Source organism: Cryptotermes secundus, unplaced genomic scaffold, assembly GCF_002891405.2.
Source record: "Cryptotermes secundus unplaced genomic scaffold, Csec_1.0 scaffold699, whole genome shotgun sequence".
NCBI classification, from domain to species: Eukaryota; Metazoa; Arthropoda; class Insecta; order Blattodea; family Kalotermitidae; genus Cryptotermes; species Cryptotermes secundus.
The window spans coordinates 241015-258088 of NW_019738883.1; the positions used below are offsets into that span (position 1 = coordinate 241015).

At 39.2% G+C, this 17074-nt stretch overlaps 1 protein-coding gene across 2 annotated transcripts in view; it reads right to left on the reverse strand.

The window, feature by feature from the left end:
- Positions 1-2638: 2638 nt before the first annotated feature.
- The window catches only part of LOC111871241 (signal peptide peptidase-like 3), a 44789-nt gene continuing 30353 nt past the window's right edge, over positions 2639-17074 (reverse strand). For both annotated transcript variants that reach the window (XM_023864204.2, XM_023864203.2), the window contains 3 exons: positions 15707-15984; positions 11073-11217; positions 2639-5974 (listed from right to left, as the gene is read on the reverse strand). In XM_023864204.2, the coding sequence (XP_023719972.1) occupies positions 5906-5974; positions 11073-11217; positions 15707-15984 (492 nt within the window). In that variant the 3' untranslated portion in view covers positions 2639-5905. The remainder of the gene's footprint in view (positions 5975-11072; positions 11218-15706; positions 15985-17074) is intronic.

Here is a 17074-nt window from a genome sequence, read left to right on the forward strand (position 1 = left end):
TCTTTGAAATATAAGGATTGTCATAGTGAAGCTAATAGGCAGATCTTTTTGTGACTTTTCATCAGGAACACGTCAAAAATCATAGATTTCAAAGTTCAAAATAGAAACTTTCTGTTGTTTTGAAAATTTCCACTATCTCTACGGTTTTCAAACCAGTCCTGTTGTGGCCTGAAAAAACTGATAATGAAGAATGTCTAAAATATGAATAAAAGATTGTAATGCATAATCATCACAAATTGATTTACAGAAATGTAACTTCAACAAACTTTTGAGTCATTTTGAAAATCAGTCAAACGCAATAAATACTTCTTATATATTCTCGTTATTGCTATAAAGGTATATAGTTTGAAGGAAGAGAAAATCTCAGCATGGCTACTTCACTGTAACGTGGTGGTGGAGATTCACACACATCATCAAATGACAGCATTTCCTGAATATATTTGAAGCAAAAAAGCTTAAAAACTGTCTGAAGCAGTGGTTGCGAATTTAAATGTACATCTTTGCCATTTGGTTCATGTATCTGCTTCCAATAAGCATATCACTGATTTAGGAAGGTTGGCAGTGGAGGAGCTGAATAAACTAAAATCAGTACCTGCAAATGTGGGGCAATATGAATAATGCAGTCAAACTTAAATTTCATGTTATCTCATGTGCAATAATGTTACTTGAACAGAACATCCCACATACTATCATGCTGTTTCACCGATCAATGGACAACACTCACTCCTGAGTCAACAGCACATTGCTGCACACTGCTGTCAGCTCTCATATTTATATAGCACCCGCTGTCCAGCTCGCTTTTCACCATCACGCGCCCTAACCAATCACATTGCTGCCACCACTCATATTTATACAGCACTCGATGCCCAGCTCACTCATAATCATTACATGCGCTAGCCAATCAGCACTCACAATCGCAACCGCAAGTTTCGCTCCTCCATCAAGCATGGTATAAAAGGCGGAGCCCAAAGCTCGCAATCATCAGTGACCACATCAGCCAGTCAGTCATCACTCTTAGTCCAGAGCGATCGGTCTTCAGAGTCATTGGCTTTTCACTGTGTCAGGGACGGCTGCCTCGGCTCTCCGGTGGTCATGCCCAACACACCGGGCAACTTGCGCAGCTGCTGCCACTCCAGTGACTGCACTCCGCGACCAGACATCTTCCAGCAACCACGCTCTGTGGCCAGGCAACTTCTGGCAACTGCCGCACTGCGACCAGACAACTAACTCAGCTGCTGCAACATTAGCCAACACACTGTAGCCAACATTTATTTCTACCGGCGCATGCAGCCCTACATCACCGGCCAGATAGACCAGCCGAACGGCCATGAAACTATCTACCGCGGTGGAACAAACGGCCCTTTTCAGGGCCCACGAACTTTCCGAAGTGGTTGTCTATTGGAGTATCGACAAATTCCACAACATTAATAATTCACATTCAAAGTGTATGGTTGCACAATTAAGGACTGGTTAGTTACTAGCAATGTGACAGCATTGCAAAACAGACAAGATCTTAACCCTAACAACATTTTGTCACTCAGCAATATAACAATTTTCTGCACCCCCCTCATAATAGTAAATCAAGTAATCTTGTGCTTTTACAGACACAAACAAAGGAGAATAGAGAAGGCTACAAGTTGCATGTAAAGTAGTTAGTTTCTAAGTTGGATGGCTTCCTGCTTAGACATCTTGAGGTTACAAAGAGACAAAGTTACTCTTACCCAATATACACTGTAGCCTACAAGGTAACAACTGACTTGCAGGTTAAATATATGCCTGGCTACTAACAGAATTCATACCAGAATAATACAGTGGGGGTGTGTGTGTGTGTGTGTGTGTAAGTTAACTGTAGGTCATATTCTGTTTCTGTTATATCTTATAATATTTAATAAATATTTACTTAAATTATCAGCATAAGTTTAGGGAACCTCTTATAACAATATCTTTGTATAAAAGTATTTGGAAAGACCCTGCTTATGAAATTAGGGTGATTCAGGGTCAATTTTTGTGAATATTTCATACGTCTAAAGATACTCAGACAAACACAATTCAAAGTAAGAATGAACTGAGGTGTAATGGGAGCAAGAAACCTGAACAGTTCCACATCAGACAAACAGATATCCCTTTCAACCAATGAAGCAAGCCAATAGGGCAGAAAACTGATCATTTAAGCATTTAAGCCAGGGAGTTTCTGCTGTGTCTGTAAGATGCATTATCGCTGAAGAACCTGGGTTAACCCCAGGTGAAGGCTTCTATACCTGTAGAGGTACTTGTGGATAACAATATAAGGATGGAATAAAAGACGAATGAATGTATAATGTGGCAGCCTTCTTGGCCCTTGCACCGCGACCTACAGTGGTCTATTGTGCCTAAGACTACATTTTCATTTATCAGAAAATTGTGGCCTGGTGCCAATATATCAGGACCTATAAAAGAGCAATGGCCAATTAATTTCACTTACTGTTGAAACAGAATACATGTAGCAAAGAATTGCACTTCCTCTCCTATTATGCGCACAATCCCATCAGTTGTGAGATATGAGTTAACCATAAAGTTCCCAAAAAATGTGGAAACTTAACATAAATTCTGGAACCACAAACTGCTAACTACAAGTTTATAAAAGACATTTACTAAAAGATTCAACTGAAAGCAATGTTGCTTTTAATATATACGAGCCATATAAAAACTTAAACTTCCAAATTACAATCTGTGTGACTAGGGATAGAAAAACTCACACAACTGGTAAACTAATGTAGAGAACATTAAAAAACATTCTAGTGAAAGTATATCCATCTGTAAGTAATAAATAATGATATAATCAACTTCCACTTCAAATCATTTTACATCACAAATACACACTTTGAAACTTGTTCTTTTATACCTACGCCCCACACATAGGTTAGTTGAAGCAGATTTCTTCCTTTCATTCACTGATGAATCTGAAAATTCATCTGCTAACATCACAGTATTCAAATGTCCTAATACGCAAACCATGTTTACATGTCAATGAATGAAATGTACATATGCAATTGAGGACAATGATAAACCATGTTTGCTCTGCTGATATCACTGTCAGGTTATACAAACCCAATGCACACTCACATGATGGGTATCACAGTTTGGCCAAAGCAGGGAGGAAAACAAAAAATTTAATGAGAAATAGTTGTCACAACATCTACAGCCAGTGGCTGGTCAACACATAGTTCATATTACAACGAATTACATAACATTTAAATTAGTAAAAAAAAAAAATGTGCACCTTATAACATAGTAAACATTTATCATCTCTCTTATCTGAAACAAAAGTGAATGAAATGTAGTGCTGAACATTAATAAGAGCAAAACAATGAACTTAATGTTGGGGAGTATAGTTTTAAACATTGAAGCTGAATATCAATGTAAACCTCATATCTGCCCAACACATTTTGCATCACCTTCTTCATGCTCTTATGAATTAATGTTTAAGTTACTTTGCATCACATGTAAATAGTGCTTAAACTGTGCAATATATGTGAATTTAATCCCAGAAAGTACATTCCTCCTTTTCCCTATTTGCAATACTTCTGGCTCCCATCTTATCCAAGTTCCTTCTTGGGATAAATACTGAGTAGTAGGGAAGTTGTGCCTCTGTCCAATCTATCTATCTTCTATCTCTGTTCCTGATGCTCCCACTTGGAGCTTAAGGCATCTGTGAAAAGCTTCATTTCAGTTCAGTTTCTTAATCTTAGATGGTCAGCAGGACTCCTCAGATGAGGGATCAGCCTGTCGCAAGTTCACTACCTACATACAAACAGAATAAATGCTAAACATCCATGCCTTGAGTGGGATTCAAATCCACGACCCCAGTGTTTGAACGAGCGAAGACATTACATGCCTTAGACTGTGCGGCCACTGTCATTGGCCAACTGTCCAATTGGAAGTAAAAACAGACAATGCAATTTTCAGTGTTTACTAAAAATTAAAGTAACTGTCATGGAAGTAATGCTTATAAGGTAATTATAAAAGCCTTGATCTCTGAACTTTAAATTCTGCAATCGCCATATGAAAATATAAAATTCATTTGCTTATAAAACACAAAAGTCTATACTGCTACTGAGAATGCCTTCATTCTCAGCAACAGTTAATGAGAACCAGCTAACACGACTCATACAGAGCTGGAAAATACATGCGCACACATGGGGTGGAGTGGTGGAAGACCATGATGGACCTTCGGGCACACTCAAGTTACTATTATTCATTACATAGATGGATCTATGGTAGGTGTCAGGAAAGTGACTGAGAATGGTTTTGATTTTCCACATGGACAATGATTTTTCTTTTCCTTTGCAAAAACATTCAGACTCCTATTCCACATAAAGGCAACTGAGAATGAAGATCTCTGACCTCCATCTAATGCCAAGGCTGATGGCTGGTGTTTTCTCTAACCCGTATTTCTTCTGTCCTTAGCTACAAGAAGGTCCAATGTGCTGCTAATGAATATCTCATCGGAAGTCACTGCTGCAAGCATCTGATCTATGTTGTCATCTAACCTGCATATGCTTACTTTACTGATTAAGCTGGCAATGGCAGAGAACTTTCATATTTAATAAGCCAAGATTATCTCTGTACTCTGTCACTGTCCCTGTTTTGTCTGACCCAACATACTAATTCTCACCTCATAACATGACCTATAAAGCCTCAAATCTTACATGACCTATATAGTTCACTGCTGCACTGCCCAATAATCTGAACCCCTTGTGTTATCTCCTCTAACTAGAACATACAACTCCTTATACGAATCATCAGCCAATACACCTTTATAGATTATGAATTAATCTGCATACATTTGGATGCTAGTCACTCTCTTTAAAGAGCACACGAGACATTTCCTTTTTGTCTGTCTTTTCTTTTTCTTGTAGGAATGCTGTTAAGAAACAGGCATGACTAGAGTTGTAGAATTGAACCACACTGAATGAGTCACTTATCGCAAAATTTACAATAAACTGAAATCACATTTCATGTAGATACATGCCAAAATTTTCAACATTTTACAATTGAAACATTCAGTGAAATGATTCACTGGTGTTAAACCAGGTCTGTGTGTGTAAAGGGACTACAGCTCCCATATGTCTTTCTGGTTTTGCCCATTTTAAGGCTTCTTTTCATCCGCTGGAGATAATTAAGGAGTGGAGTTTATCTCATTTTTACAACTCTAATAAATATAATGAAATTTTGTAAAAAATACATTTAGTATAGTAATATTTACAAATAAAAAATAATCTAAAATTAATCTCACAAAGACATGCATGACATGTTGTAAAATGAAGTAAATTTCAGTTATGTGTACTCTATATAGACTACTTTCATTGACACATAAATATATATGTGCATATCACCAAAGATCAGACAATGTAATATGGCAATGAGTATTATGCCAGTAGAGATTTCTCACCCACTTAATCCATATATTGAACTAGGCATCCTATATTTGTGTTCTTTGCGGATGAGAAAGTAAAATATTTGATCTCTTTTCTGTTCTGTCAGTGACATCAGCATGATCATATTGGACTGAATTGACACTTTCTTCAAACTGGACTCCTGTGTTCCTGGATTTATTGTATAATTATGATGATTGTTTGAATGAATGAATGAATGAATGCTGTGACTGAATGTGAAGGATTTCTGACGAGTTGCCTTACTATGTCAGTGTAATAACAGACAAATGCAGTTCTAACAAGCTGAAATGGGAATGTATATCTTCAGCTTGTTCATCACTGAACACATTTTCAATAACAAAAAACAAATACACAGGACACAGTTTGTCTGCTCATTCATTCTGATCACTTAAAACACGACTGACATAACCTATGCAGCAGCATCTTCATCAGCAAGGGATGAACGGCAGAGAATAAGAACTGAAGACATGTCAGACTTCCAAATGTTTTGGTGGAGGATGGATAATAAACGGTTCGCTCCACATTCTTCTTAAGTCACCCTGAAATCACATATAGAACTAAATGTTCAACACATCACATAACATATGAATGCAATGTGTCCTGAAGAATTACTGGAGGTATTCTAAAAATGAAAGCATATGGATCATGTAATAATGAAAGGTATGTGAAGGATTTAAAAGACACAGCCTGAGTATTATGTAACAAGGTTGATAAACACTGTTCAGTTTCATATATATTAAGGATCTTAACAAAGTTGGCTGTGTAACTGTTTTATGTAAAGCTATGGGTAACTGTCTTAGAAATTCAGTATGGGATAGAAAAGGAAAGAAGCTTAACTATAGTATTACTATACACAGAATTCTGTAACAATTTCCACCAGCAGAAATTGTATGTGAATGGAGGCATTTACAGTGATGCATGACTACTCATTTGAAAGTTGAAACTCTGATATGGAGAAGAATGAAAGTTTTGTCATAATACTTATGAAAGCCGGTAAATTTCAATACTGTGGGAGTGTTGACATGTACAAACCTGTTTTACTGATCTGCACAGAAGTTACCCATGTAGGTAAAGGATATGTTAACAGTCTTTTGTTTCAACATATTTTTTGTACTGATTATATTTCAATATGGATATGAAATATCATGAAATGTGAATTACATTATAAAGATGTGGAAGATATGTTCTTTTCAAATGAGGCCAAATGTTCAGCCAGACCAGTCCAGTAAAACTGTGCAAGAGAGAGCTCTAACCCAAGTAGATGCTCAATGTGTACATATGATGATAGTATTGTGATGTGTTACAGTATGTCCATCGCTGCACAAAGGCTAGAATGGCAACACATACGAAGGGGGACCCAAAAATAACTGGAACCGACCCGTTGCGCGCGCATACTTTGTAGTTACGAGTTGTGCTGCTAGGTGGTGTTAGCTGGGGGTCTCCCGCGACTGTTAGTGAGCTGGCGTCAGTCTGAGTTAAGTGGTTTGTCTGTGGTGCTCTGTTGTGTGCGTTCCTGTTTCAACCCTTTGGCGATTAGTGAGATGGCCGACCAGAAGGAACAAAGAGTGTGCGTGAAATTTTGCTTTCTGTTAGGGAAAACTGCAGCCGAGACTTCAGTAATCCCTATTCATGTATACGAGTATCTGTTAATTTCAAAAAAAGTTCAGCAACAAGATTTACTACAGTGTGCATACAATGTGATTAGTGCTAGGAAGTAAACACAAATATATGACTCAAAATCAGATGGGAAATCTTTCTTAATTCTGAGTCTGCAGAATGTGAAATTTGGTAAGTTCTAATCTGTCAATACTGTTAGAACTTCATGGCTGATATGGTTGACATAATTACTTTTGGGCATGATACAGCTTTAAAGCAATTATTACTTTATTAATACAATGTACTGAATCCAAACATATCCTTAATTTGTGAGGCTATCTTTATAAGCTGGTATGGATTGGCTTCAACTGGCTGAGGATAGGGACCTGTGGAGAGCTCTTGTGAACATGGTAATGAAACTTCAAATTCCACAAAATGTTGGGAAATTCTTGAGTAGTTGAATTAACAGTGATTTTTACCAAAATATGGATAAGTTAAAGTATCACTTATTACAACAAACCATGAAGTTTCACTTCATCACCTATGTGATTCAGTTCTTAGCTGTATATGTATTTTTAGAGTAAGAAATGACTTTCTCTGATATTACATAGGCCTGTAACAAATATGATCCCTGTGTCATCAATTTCCCATTAATTTCAATGGGCTGTTCTTTCACATTATATACTCCATGTCAAAACAAAAGTACAGTGGAAAACTGTGTAAACAAACTTTGTAGGAGTAGGAATATGAAGGGCAGTCAAAAAGTTCTCGGAATGGTGCTATTTCACTGTAATGATAGGACATATGGCAACACTCCCTAATCACCTTCAAAGTAGGACCCTTGCACATACACACATTTGCTCCATTGATCCTGCCATTGCTGGAAGCACCGATGGAAGGCTTCTTTTAGAATCTTCTGGAGTTCAGCCATCACATTTGATTTGATGTCCTCCATGGTTGTGAAATGGGTCCCCTTGAGGCCCATTTCCAGTGCAGGGAACAGCCAAAGGTCACTTGGAGCGAGATCTGGAGAGTACAGTGGTTGGGTGATGACAGGAATGTTTTTCTTGGCGAGGAATTGTTGCACAACAAGCGATGTGTGACTCAGCGTGTTATTGTGATGCAGAAACCACTGTCCCTGCCACTTGCTGCGCCGCTTCCTCCATACTGCATTGTGTAACCTCTGCAAAACTTGCATGTAGAAATGATTTGTAACACCCTATCCAGATGGTATGAACTCATGGTGCCCTGAACAGTCAATGTCAAAGAATGCATTGAGCATCACTTTTCCCTTGGATATGACGAGGTGTGATTTCTGTGGTTGGGGAGATGACGCCGTGTGCCACTCTGATGACTGCATCTTCATCTCCGGGTCATAGGCAAACACCAGTGATGATCTTTTTGAGAAACATCGGGTTCTGTGTACTTTTCTCAAACAGATATCCAGCTACCATCATGTGACATTCCTTCCGATTCATGGTCAGCTGCCTTGGAATGAACTTTGCACTGACACGTCTCATCTTCAAATCCTCAGACAGAATCACATGAATGGATCTGTGAGAGGTACCAACTTCTTGCTCCAACTCTGTGATAGTTGTTCATTGATCAGATTGAATCAGTTGTTGCACTTTTTCAATCATTTCTTCAGTTCTGGATGTTGAAGGCCTCCCTCTGTGCTGATCATCCTCCAACATTTCCTGTCCATTCTTAAATGGGGGGAACCATTTGTAAACTGCAGATTTCTTTAGTGCAGATTCACTGTAAACTTGCAGGGCCAATAGCATCTCTGGATTAAATTTTCCCAATTTGCACATGAATTTGATGTTTGCACATTTTCTGAATTCAAACATTGTGCCAAATGACCAACAATCACGTCTAACTCAAAATAGTAACGACACTGCACACTGAAACCTGTCTAGAACTGTTACACCTGCAAGCAGACATGCTGAGCTCCCCACCAAAACAATGCATGCACTATCTTATCTCTCATTCTCTGTATGCCGGAGAATTCTGGGAACTTTTTGACTGCCCATTGTAGTACCATTAATAAGGTGACTGACTAGTCTGGATGATCAGGGTTCAACTGTCAACAGAGACAGGAGTGTTCTCTTTGCCGCCCCATCCAAATTGGGACTGAAGTCCAACCAATTTTCAAGCCTGTGGATAATTGGGTTTCTTCTGCAGGCTGACATCAATATAGTGCCAAGGTTAAGAATATGTGGAGCTTACTTATATTCACCAATATTTAAAAAATAATAAAAAAATAAAAGCAAGACAGTTTGTTTCACAAGAGTCCGGGTGAAGGAACCACTAAATTATTCGTTACGGGACATAGTAATTCTGGAAGTAAGCAGTTGTAAATACTTGGGAATAATTTTACACAGTGATTCAAGTTGGGCTGAAAAAAAGCCTGGAAGGCTCTTCATTTTACAATGCATATTCTTAAAAAGGGAAATAGTAACACTAAAAATTTAGCCTATACATCACTACTGCATCTGATTCTTGAATATGGGGTGGGTTGCTGGGTATTTATAGGAAGGGACAGATAAATGCACTCTCTTCCAAGCGTACATGGGAGAACAGGTTTGGAAGGCTATAGGTGATAGATTACAAAGAGCAGGGTCATTCATGATAAGTAAATTAGGAGTAGAAAGCAATAAGACATATTAGAAAATATTCCTTTGTAAATAGCATCATCAAGCTATGGAAACAACTACCTGCAGATGTTTTAGGGACTCTCCTGTAAATGAAGCAATTTTAGGAAAAGGGTTTGGAAAGTGATAAATGAGGTGAAGTGAAGGTGTAGGGGCAATCATAAAAAATGCAGTGAAGGGAAGTGTAGTGAAGTGGAATGAAGGGAGGTCATGGTGAAATGTGGGTGCATCAGATCATGACATTATATATTTAAATACTATCACTGTTTAGTGTATAAAGTAAAAGTAAGTAAAGCTATCCCTGTACCAGGCCGTGAAGGCCCATAGGGTTGTGAGACGTTGAGGGTCCCACATTATCTCTAGACACTATCTAGTGTCTAGTATACTTATTTATTTTGTTAATATTAATTTATTTAATTGTATTTGTTGTAGTTGTAATTGTATTTGCAGTATATTCATTGTGTGTAGTTTTGTGTGCTGTTTGGAGAGTGGTGTGTGTTGTTTGTGTGTTGCATCTTATTGTAGTACCACTGCCTCTGGGAAGAATCCATTTGCAGTTTAAATAAATAAATTATGATGATGGTGGTAATGATGACAACAACAACAATAATAATAATAGTGTTACATGTATTAGTGACTACAGATGGGATTCAGATTGGTAACTCGGTTTATTAGATCTTCACTAGTCATAACTACACCTAATTATTACACTATTGTGGGTTTACACAATTTACAAGCATTACACGCTAATCTTCTGTCTATCTGCACGGGTTTTCATGTATTTATAACATGGGAGCTATACAAGTCTCACTGGATCACACACTCCCAGTATTACACACAAAAACAACCTTCAAATCACACTTCAAGCTTTCACAGGTTTTCTACAAACTTCCCGTGAATGTCTCCTACTGAGAACTCTCTGTCACTTAAACAATTAAATACGGTCAAATACTCTCAAGTACTGAAATCTGTTCTGTCTCTGTTTTTATACAGACTTCACACTGATCACACAGAAAACAGCCTATATTGTTGCAGAGAAGTGTTTACTACAACATTGCATAGCAGCAGCTGTGGCGCCAACTGCATAGAAAATGCCGCACGTTTACTGTTGCCTTGCACGTATTTGGTCATGAGGTGTTTAATGGTCAGTTACCTTGCAATGCTCTGGCCATCCACGCTGAGTGCACTTACCTGACTGAAGGTTGTTTACAGGTTGTTGCCTAGAAATGCTGTCCATCCACGTTATGACAATGACAATATGTCCTTATTGCATATGGACAATTTTACTTTTTAGCTTTAAACAGATTTCTGTTTTGTTTTGCTGCCATTTTCCTAAGTAGTAGTATGGCTGTATACAGTAAGTTGCTCCATTTCATTATATGCTCACCTTCAAGTAGGCCATAGTGAGAAGGGGCAGCAACGTGAAGGGTACCAAGTATAATAATGCTGGCTGCGCTGCTTTGAACACCTCTGACGAGACAGTTGCTGTCAGCAGGCCTAAGAAGTATCCAATTAGAGAGCAGTGGAAGTAGCTGTGGATGATTGAGAGTTTGTACAAATGTTCCATGTTAAAAGCTATTAATACTTATAATGCTGTAACAGTAAAACACTACAACAGACAACTGAAGGATAAGCTATACTATGTGAGTGACAATCCATCACACATTTAATAAACAGCATTCAAGTTCCTTAACATTAAACATGATGGTTTGAAAACTGTCTAAAGGGAAAACATAATATTGCAGTGTAAAGTGAATACATCACATAAAGACAAAGAGTACTTATTTGTTTCATCTTCATTATCATCCTCATTCCTAGATAATTTACATGTATTACAACATGGAAGCTTCCTCAATTAATCCTTTCTTCAGGAATGACATTTTACAATTTTATTTGGGATGCCCTCAGTTTCTTCTAGTGTTATATAGGGGGATAATTTGCAGGCTGCACTATAACGGGGCTTTTCCACAGTGCAACCACTGCACTGTTTTCCATCTACTCTGAGTCAGCAAAGGTGACAACATAAGTTGATAATTTTTCATGACACTTAATTGTGCGTTTGTGCTAGGTTTCCTTTGTGTAGGATGCAGGTAAATTTACACTGGAGCACTGTGATGTGAAGTGTAACTTTCTTAGGAAGATAAGAAGAAAATTCAAAAGAAAACTGCTTATAGTTCCCTAAAGAAACTGCATAGATAGGAATAACAAAATGGTCAGTGAGAACCAGTACAAAACTATGGCTTACACATCGACAGCTGTGCTTTCTTTGCTGTCACATGATCCAGTAACCAGACTTCATTTCTGTAACTGGTCAATCAGTTCAAGATGGCAAGTGTGATTCAAATGACTTGGTATTATTTCAATGAAAACATATAAGAGTGAAGTGCAGAAAATCTTAATTTTACACATAAATTCTGCTCCATGATGTAAAAATATGGTTTTTGGTGCACTCTGAGTGTAAGGAGGATGAATTACCGACCATGTGTTTCATACAAAAAAAAAATTAATTCTGATAGCATTTCCAGCACATGCTGCTGAAACTTTTCATGGCAATCCTGAATGGAATGTTTGGAGAAAGGTTTATAAGTAATGGTGTAGGACATAATTCTCCTGACATTCCTCAGCAGGATTTCTTCATGTGGCTATTTGTAAAAGATAGTCTATCAAACCCATATGGAAGGACTCATATATGGCTTGAAGTGTCCCATATATTTAGGTAACAGCTACAGTGTATGAGCTAGAATTTGGGGACAATTTTCAGCATCACCTGTAACATGGGCCTATAAACTTTGCTATACAATGATGTTGCACTTTTAGTATGACCACAGCTGACCGAGCAGGAATCAATGTGGTCAGCACTGTATTAAGGTATAATAGAAAAGCCATGCATGTCTCAACTCACAGTCTCCCTGTACAGACATGTAATTCTGTCATTACCTCCTGAAGTTATATGGTGGCAAAGAAAGAGATTTAAAAATGTTAATTTACTTCTAAAGCAACATAGTGGTTTAAAAATTTAGATTATGATACAGTTCACTGCTTTTATGAATTCGGAACTTTGTCTCCTTCATAAAATACGGTATTTACGCATGTATAGGCTGCGTGCGTGTATAGGCCACAGCACAATTTTCCCGACACATACCAGGAGAAACTGCTTGCATTTCAAAAATATGTCCTGAAATTAAGAAAGACGCACAACTACACCATGGGAGCTATTGGAAATGTTGATGAAACTCCTGTGTTCTTTGAAATACCGGGTGAAAGTACAGTGAACAAAGCAGGTGAAAAAACAGTGCATGTGCAGACTGCAGGAGCAGAAAAGCAGTGGTGTACCGTAATGCTTGGTATCACTGTTGATGGAAACAAACTACCACCATTTGTAATCTTCAAACGCAAAACACTGCTGAAAGAAAAGCTTCCACCGGGAATTTTGGTGAGTTCAAGAAAAAGTATGGATGACAGAAGAGCTCTATCTGGATTGGTTGAAATCGGTGTGGTTTCGGCGCCCAGGCACACTTTTACGTCAGCGGTCAATGTTAGTGGTTGACAGTTTTCGAAGCCATTTAACTGAAAATGTGAAAGTGAAGATGAGGCAGGAGAAAAGTGATATGGTTGTGATACCAGGGGGGATGACTGGCATGTTACAACCACTTGACATGTCAATAAACCGTCCTTTCAAGTCTCATTTGCGGCGCTTTTACCGGGACTGGAGATGTGGTTCCACAGAGATGATGCCAACTGGACGATTGAAGAAACCTTCATTAAGTCAAATGTGTGAGTGGATTGTGGCTGCATGGAACACCATACCAGAAGAAATGGTTTCCAAAAGTTTTAAAGTCACATCCATTTCCAACGCAATGGACGGGACTGAAGATGACGCTGTATGGCTGACATCACCTGACAGCGAAACTTCGAGCGAGAGCGACATCGACAGTAACGAGTCAAGTGATGAACAGTAATATGGTTCAATTACCGTGGACCAACTTCAGAAAGTGTCGCATAATTTATTCATGCGATGCGAAGCATGTTTGCAAGCAGAAGGGGGTCACTTTCAGCACCTGTTATAAAGCACGGTAAGTTTGTGTTATCTTTTTACAGTATTCTTATAAATGTGTGCATGTACAGAAACTGATGTAAGGGTATCAGCGACACGACTGCACTCTCGCTAGCGGGGAGGGGCACGGTAGTCGCGGAGAAACATTCCATCCGCTCTACGCTGCTGCCCTGGTTTCCTCGATCGTAGAACACCCTGTATTACTAATTATGAATATAATTTTTTTTAAATGAAGTGTGATTTCGAATATAAGCCGCACCCCAGTTTTCCTCTTGAATTTTTGGCAAAAAATGTGCGGCCTATACATGCGTAAATACGGTATCCTAGGCATTTAAAAGTGTATGAGCATTTTTCAATATTTTCCTAAAAAATTTTACATCTTCCAATATGATGGTGTGAAGTATTGATACAGACAGGCTCTCAATGAATCTGACAGCACTGCACATATACTATATACACTGCTGGTAGGCCTTACCTACAATTAGTTTGAAAAGGAACAGATTTTAGCTGGCAATCACAAAGGAAAGGCTATGGAATTAGTGGTTAGTTCCAGTAGGTAAGGGAGAAGGCAGGACATATCTTCTACTGTACATCCATACCAGCATACACGAGCCACATATCAGTGAAGATGAAATGCACAATTCATGACCACATACAGAATGTCCCAGGTGTTTGGTGCCACACTTCAGGAGCATACAGAGGGTTTCCTATTGAACAACTTTGAAATAGGAACCCATGTCCGCAAACATAAAATAGCAGTGCTAGAGTGGCATTTAATATCATTTTGTTTAAACTTGGTGCCTCAATGTTGAAGAGCATGCACAGGCATAGTACCCCCTCTGAACTCTTAAGACTCACATGCGAGAATAGATGTTGGAACTGGCGCCCTCCATTTTTAATGCATGCGTTACATTGATGAAAGAAACTTTGGCGCACCCTTTCAAATATTCCAGGTGTCTCAGGGATCATGTCACATGCAACAAGTATTGTAGCCAGCAGCTCGAATTCATTATCCACAGGCGTGTCGTAGATTAGGCTTTTCACATGGCCCCAGACAAAATAGTCCAGAGGTGTCAAGTCTGGGGATCGGGGTGGCCAAGGCACTGGGCCTCCTCTTACTATCCAACGACCATGAAAAGCAGCACCCAGGTAGTCTCGTCATACAATGCTGAAGTGTGCCAACACTCCATCATGCTGTATCCACATTTGCCGCCACACAATCAGTGGCACGTCTTCTAGCAAAGTTGGAAGGATATGTTCCAGGAACACCTTGTAAAAGGGGCCATTGAGTCGTGGTGGTAGGAAGAAAGGTCCAGTCAAGTGATCGCCAATGATGTCCGCCCAGACACTGACAGAAAATTGCGTCTGGTGGTAAACAACTACAGTAACGTTGGGATTTTCGTTAGCCCAAATATGGCTGTTTCGACAGTTGAACCAGCCATCCCTTGTAAACTGCCCTTCTCCTGTGAATAACATGTGATTCAGGAAGTTGGGCTGATGTAAACACTGGTTCAGTATCCACTGAAAAATTGAACTAGTGGTGCGAAGTCAGCTGGACCTATGTTGTGTACTCACATTGGATGATACGGATAAAGTTGTTGGTTGTGCTGGATCCTCCAAACACTTGATTCTGATGTCCCCACAATCTTGGCAATGGCACGAGCGCTGGTGGATGGCTGTTCCTCTATGTTCGACATTGAGACGCCAAGTTTAAACGAAATGATTTTAAATGCCACCCTAGCGCTACTTTGTTTGTGGACATGGGTTCCTATTTCAAAGTTATTCTATAGAGAACCCTCAGTACGCTCCTGAAGTATGGCACCAAACTCCTGGGACACCCTGTATATGAAGAATGAAGGGCTACAAATTGTTACTAATCATTGTTAGGGAAGATATATTAAAAATGTTTCACACCTATGTATTTTCATGCTTGGGGAGATTAATCAATATTCTTCAATCCAGTATACCTGAGCTTGTTGAAATGCTTTGGTGGAGGAACGCCAGTTTCTCCAAGATGCAGTAGCTGCGATTTTTTGTAGGCATCGTAACGGAGGACAAAACAAAGTAGCAACCCAGGCATGACTATATCACCCAGACCCAGCATTGAAAAGTGTCCTGAGTTGTGGATACTAGGAAACACAAGTTTGCCTGGCAATGAAAGTTTAGGGGCCTCCTTTACAACACCACCCAGGTGAAGCTTTCTAGCCACTAAGCCCACAGGGTTCTCTGCTGGCCGAGTTGCCACCTGAATGAGAACAATGCAAAGAAAGGGAAAAAAACTTTCATGAGTACAGCATTAAAACTAAAATCTATGGTAAATGTGGGGCCTAACATATGCAATATTGTATTGGAGCATCATGTTGTGTTTTCGAATCAATAGCTATAAGGGGTTCCATCAACATAATTTGTATACTATTATGTAAATTGTATACAAGTTCATACTGCATAATTTTTCAACCTATCTGGCCATCATCAAGCTATTTAAATAAATCATCACTTAGTGTTTATGGGAGCTGGGATAGTGTAGTCAGTATAGCGATTAGCTATGGGCTGGATGACAGAGGGGTTGGAGTTCAAGTCTCGCTAGGGTCAAGGGTCAAGGATCTCTTCTCCACATCGTCCAAACTGACTCTGGGGTCCCTCCAACCTATTATCCAATGGATACCAGGGGCTCTTTCCCCGGGGGGGGGGTTAAAGTGGCCAGGGTGTGAAGCTGACCACTCACCTCCAGCTAGTGCTGAGGTTAAGAAAATGTGGATCTATACAGCCACTCTCCCATACATCTTCATGGTGTAGTCCTTAATTAATTAAGAACAAGGACAAGGCTACCTTAATGTTTACAATCTATGAACTTACATCAATAGCACAATTATTACGTGGACTGGGTTAACTGTGTTGATTATGAAGAAAGCAGTCTTCTGGGATTTGGCACCGTGTATATGTGGTGTTAACCGACGTTTCGGAGGAACGTATCGCCCCCATCTTCAGGGTAGAAGAAAAAGTATAAGAAATCTGCAAGCGACAACACCGTGAGAAACGGTAAAGCAGACTCACGGTGTTGTCGCTTGCAGATTTCTTATACTTTTTCTTCTACCCTGAAGATGGGGGCGATACGTTCCTCCGAAACGTCGGTTAACACCACATATACACGGTGCCAAATCCCAGAAGACTGCTTTCTTCATAGTCACCGCCGTGAAAGCCTCAAATCTTACATTGTGTTGATTATGTTGATACTGCTGCACCATACTGAATGTTAAAAGTGTTGCTGAAGCTTACAATGCTAAATTGTCTGAAACGTTTTACAGGTTTTTAGGGATTTCGCTGCTGATTTACTT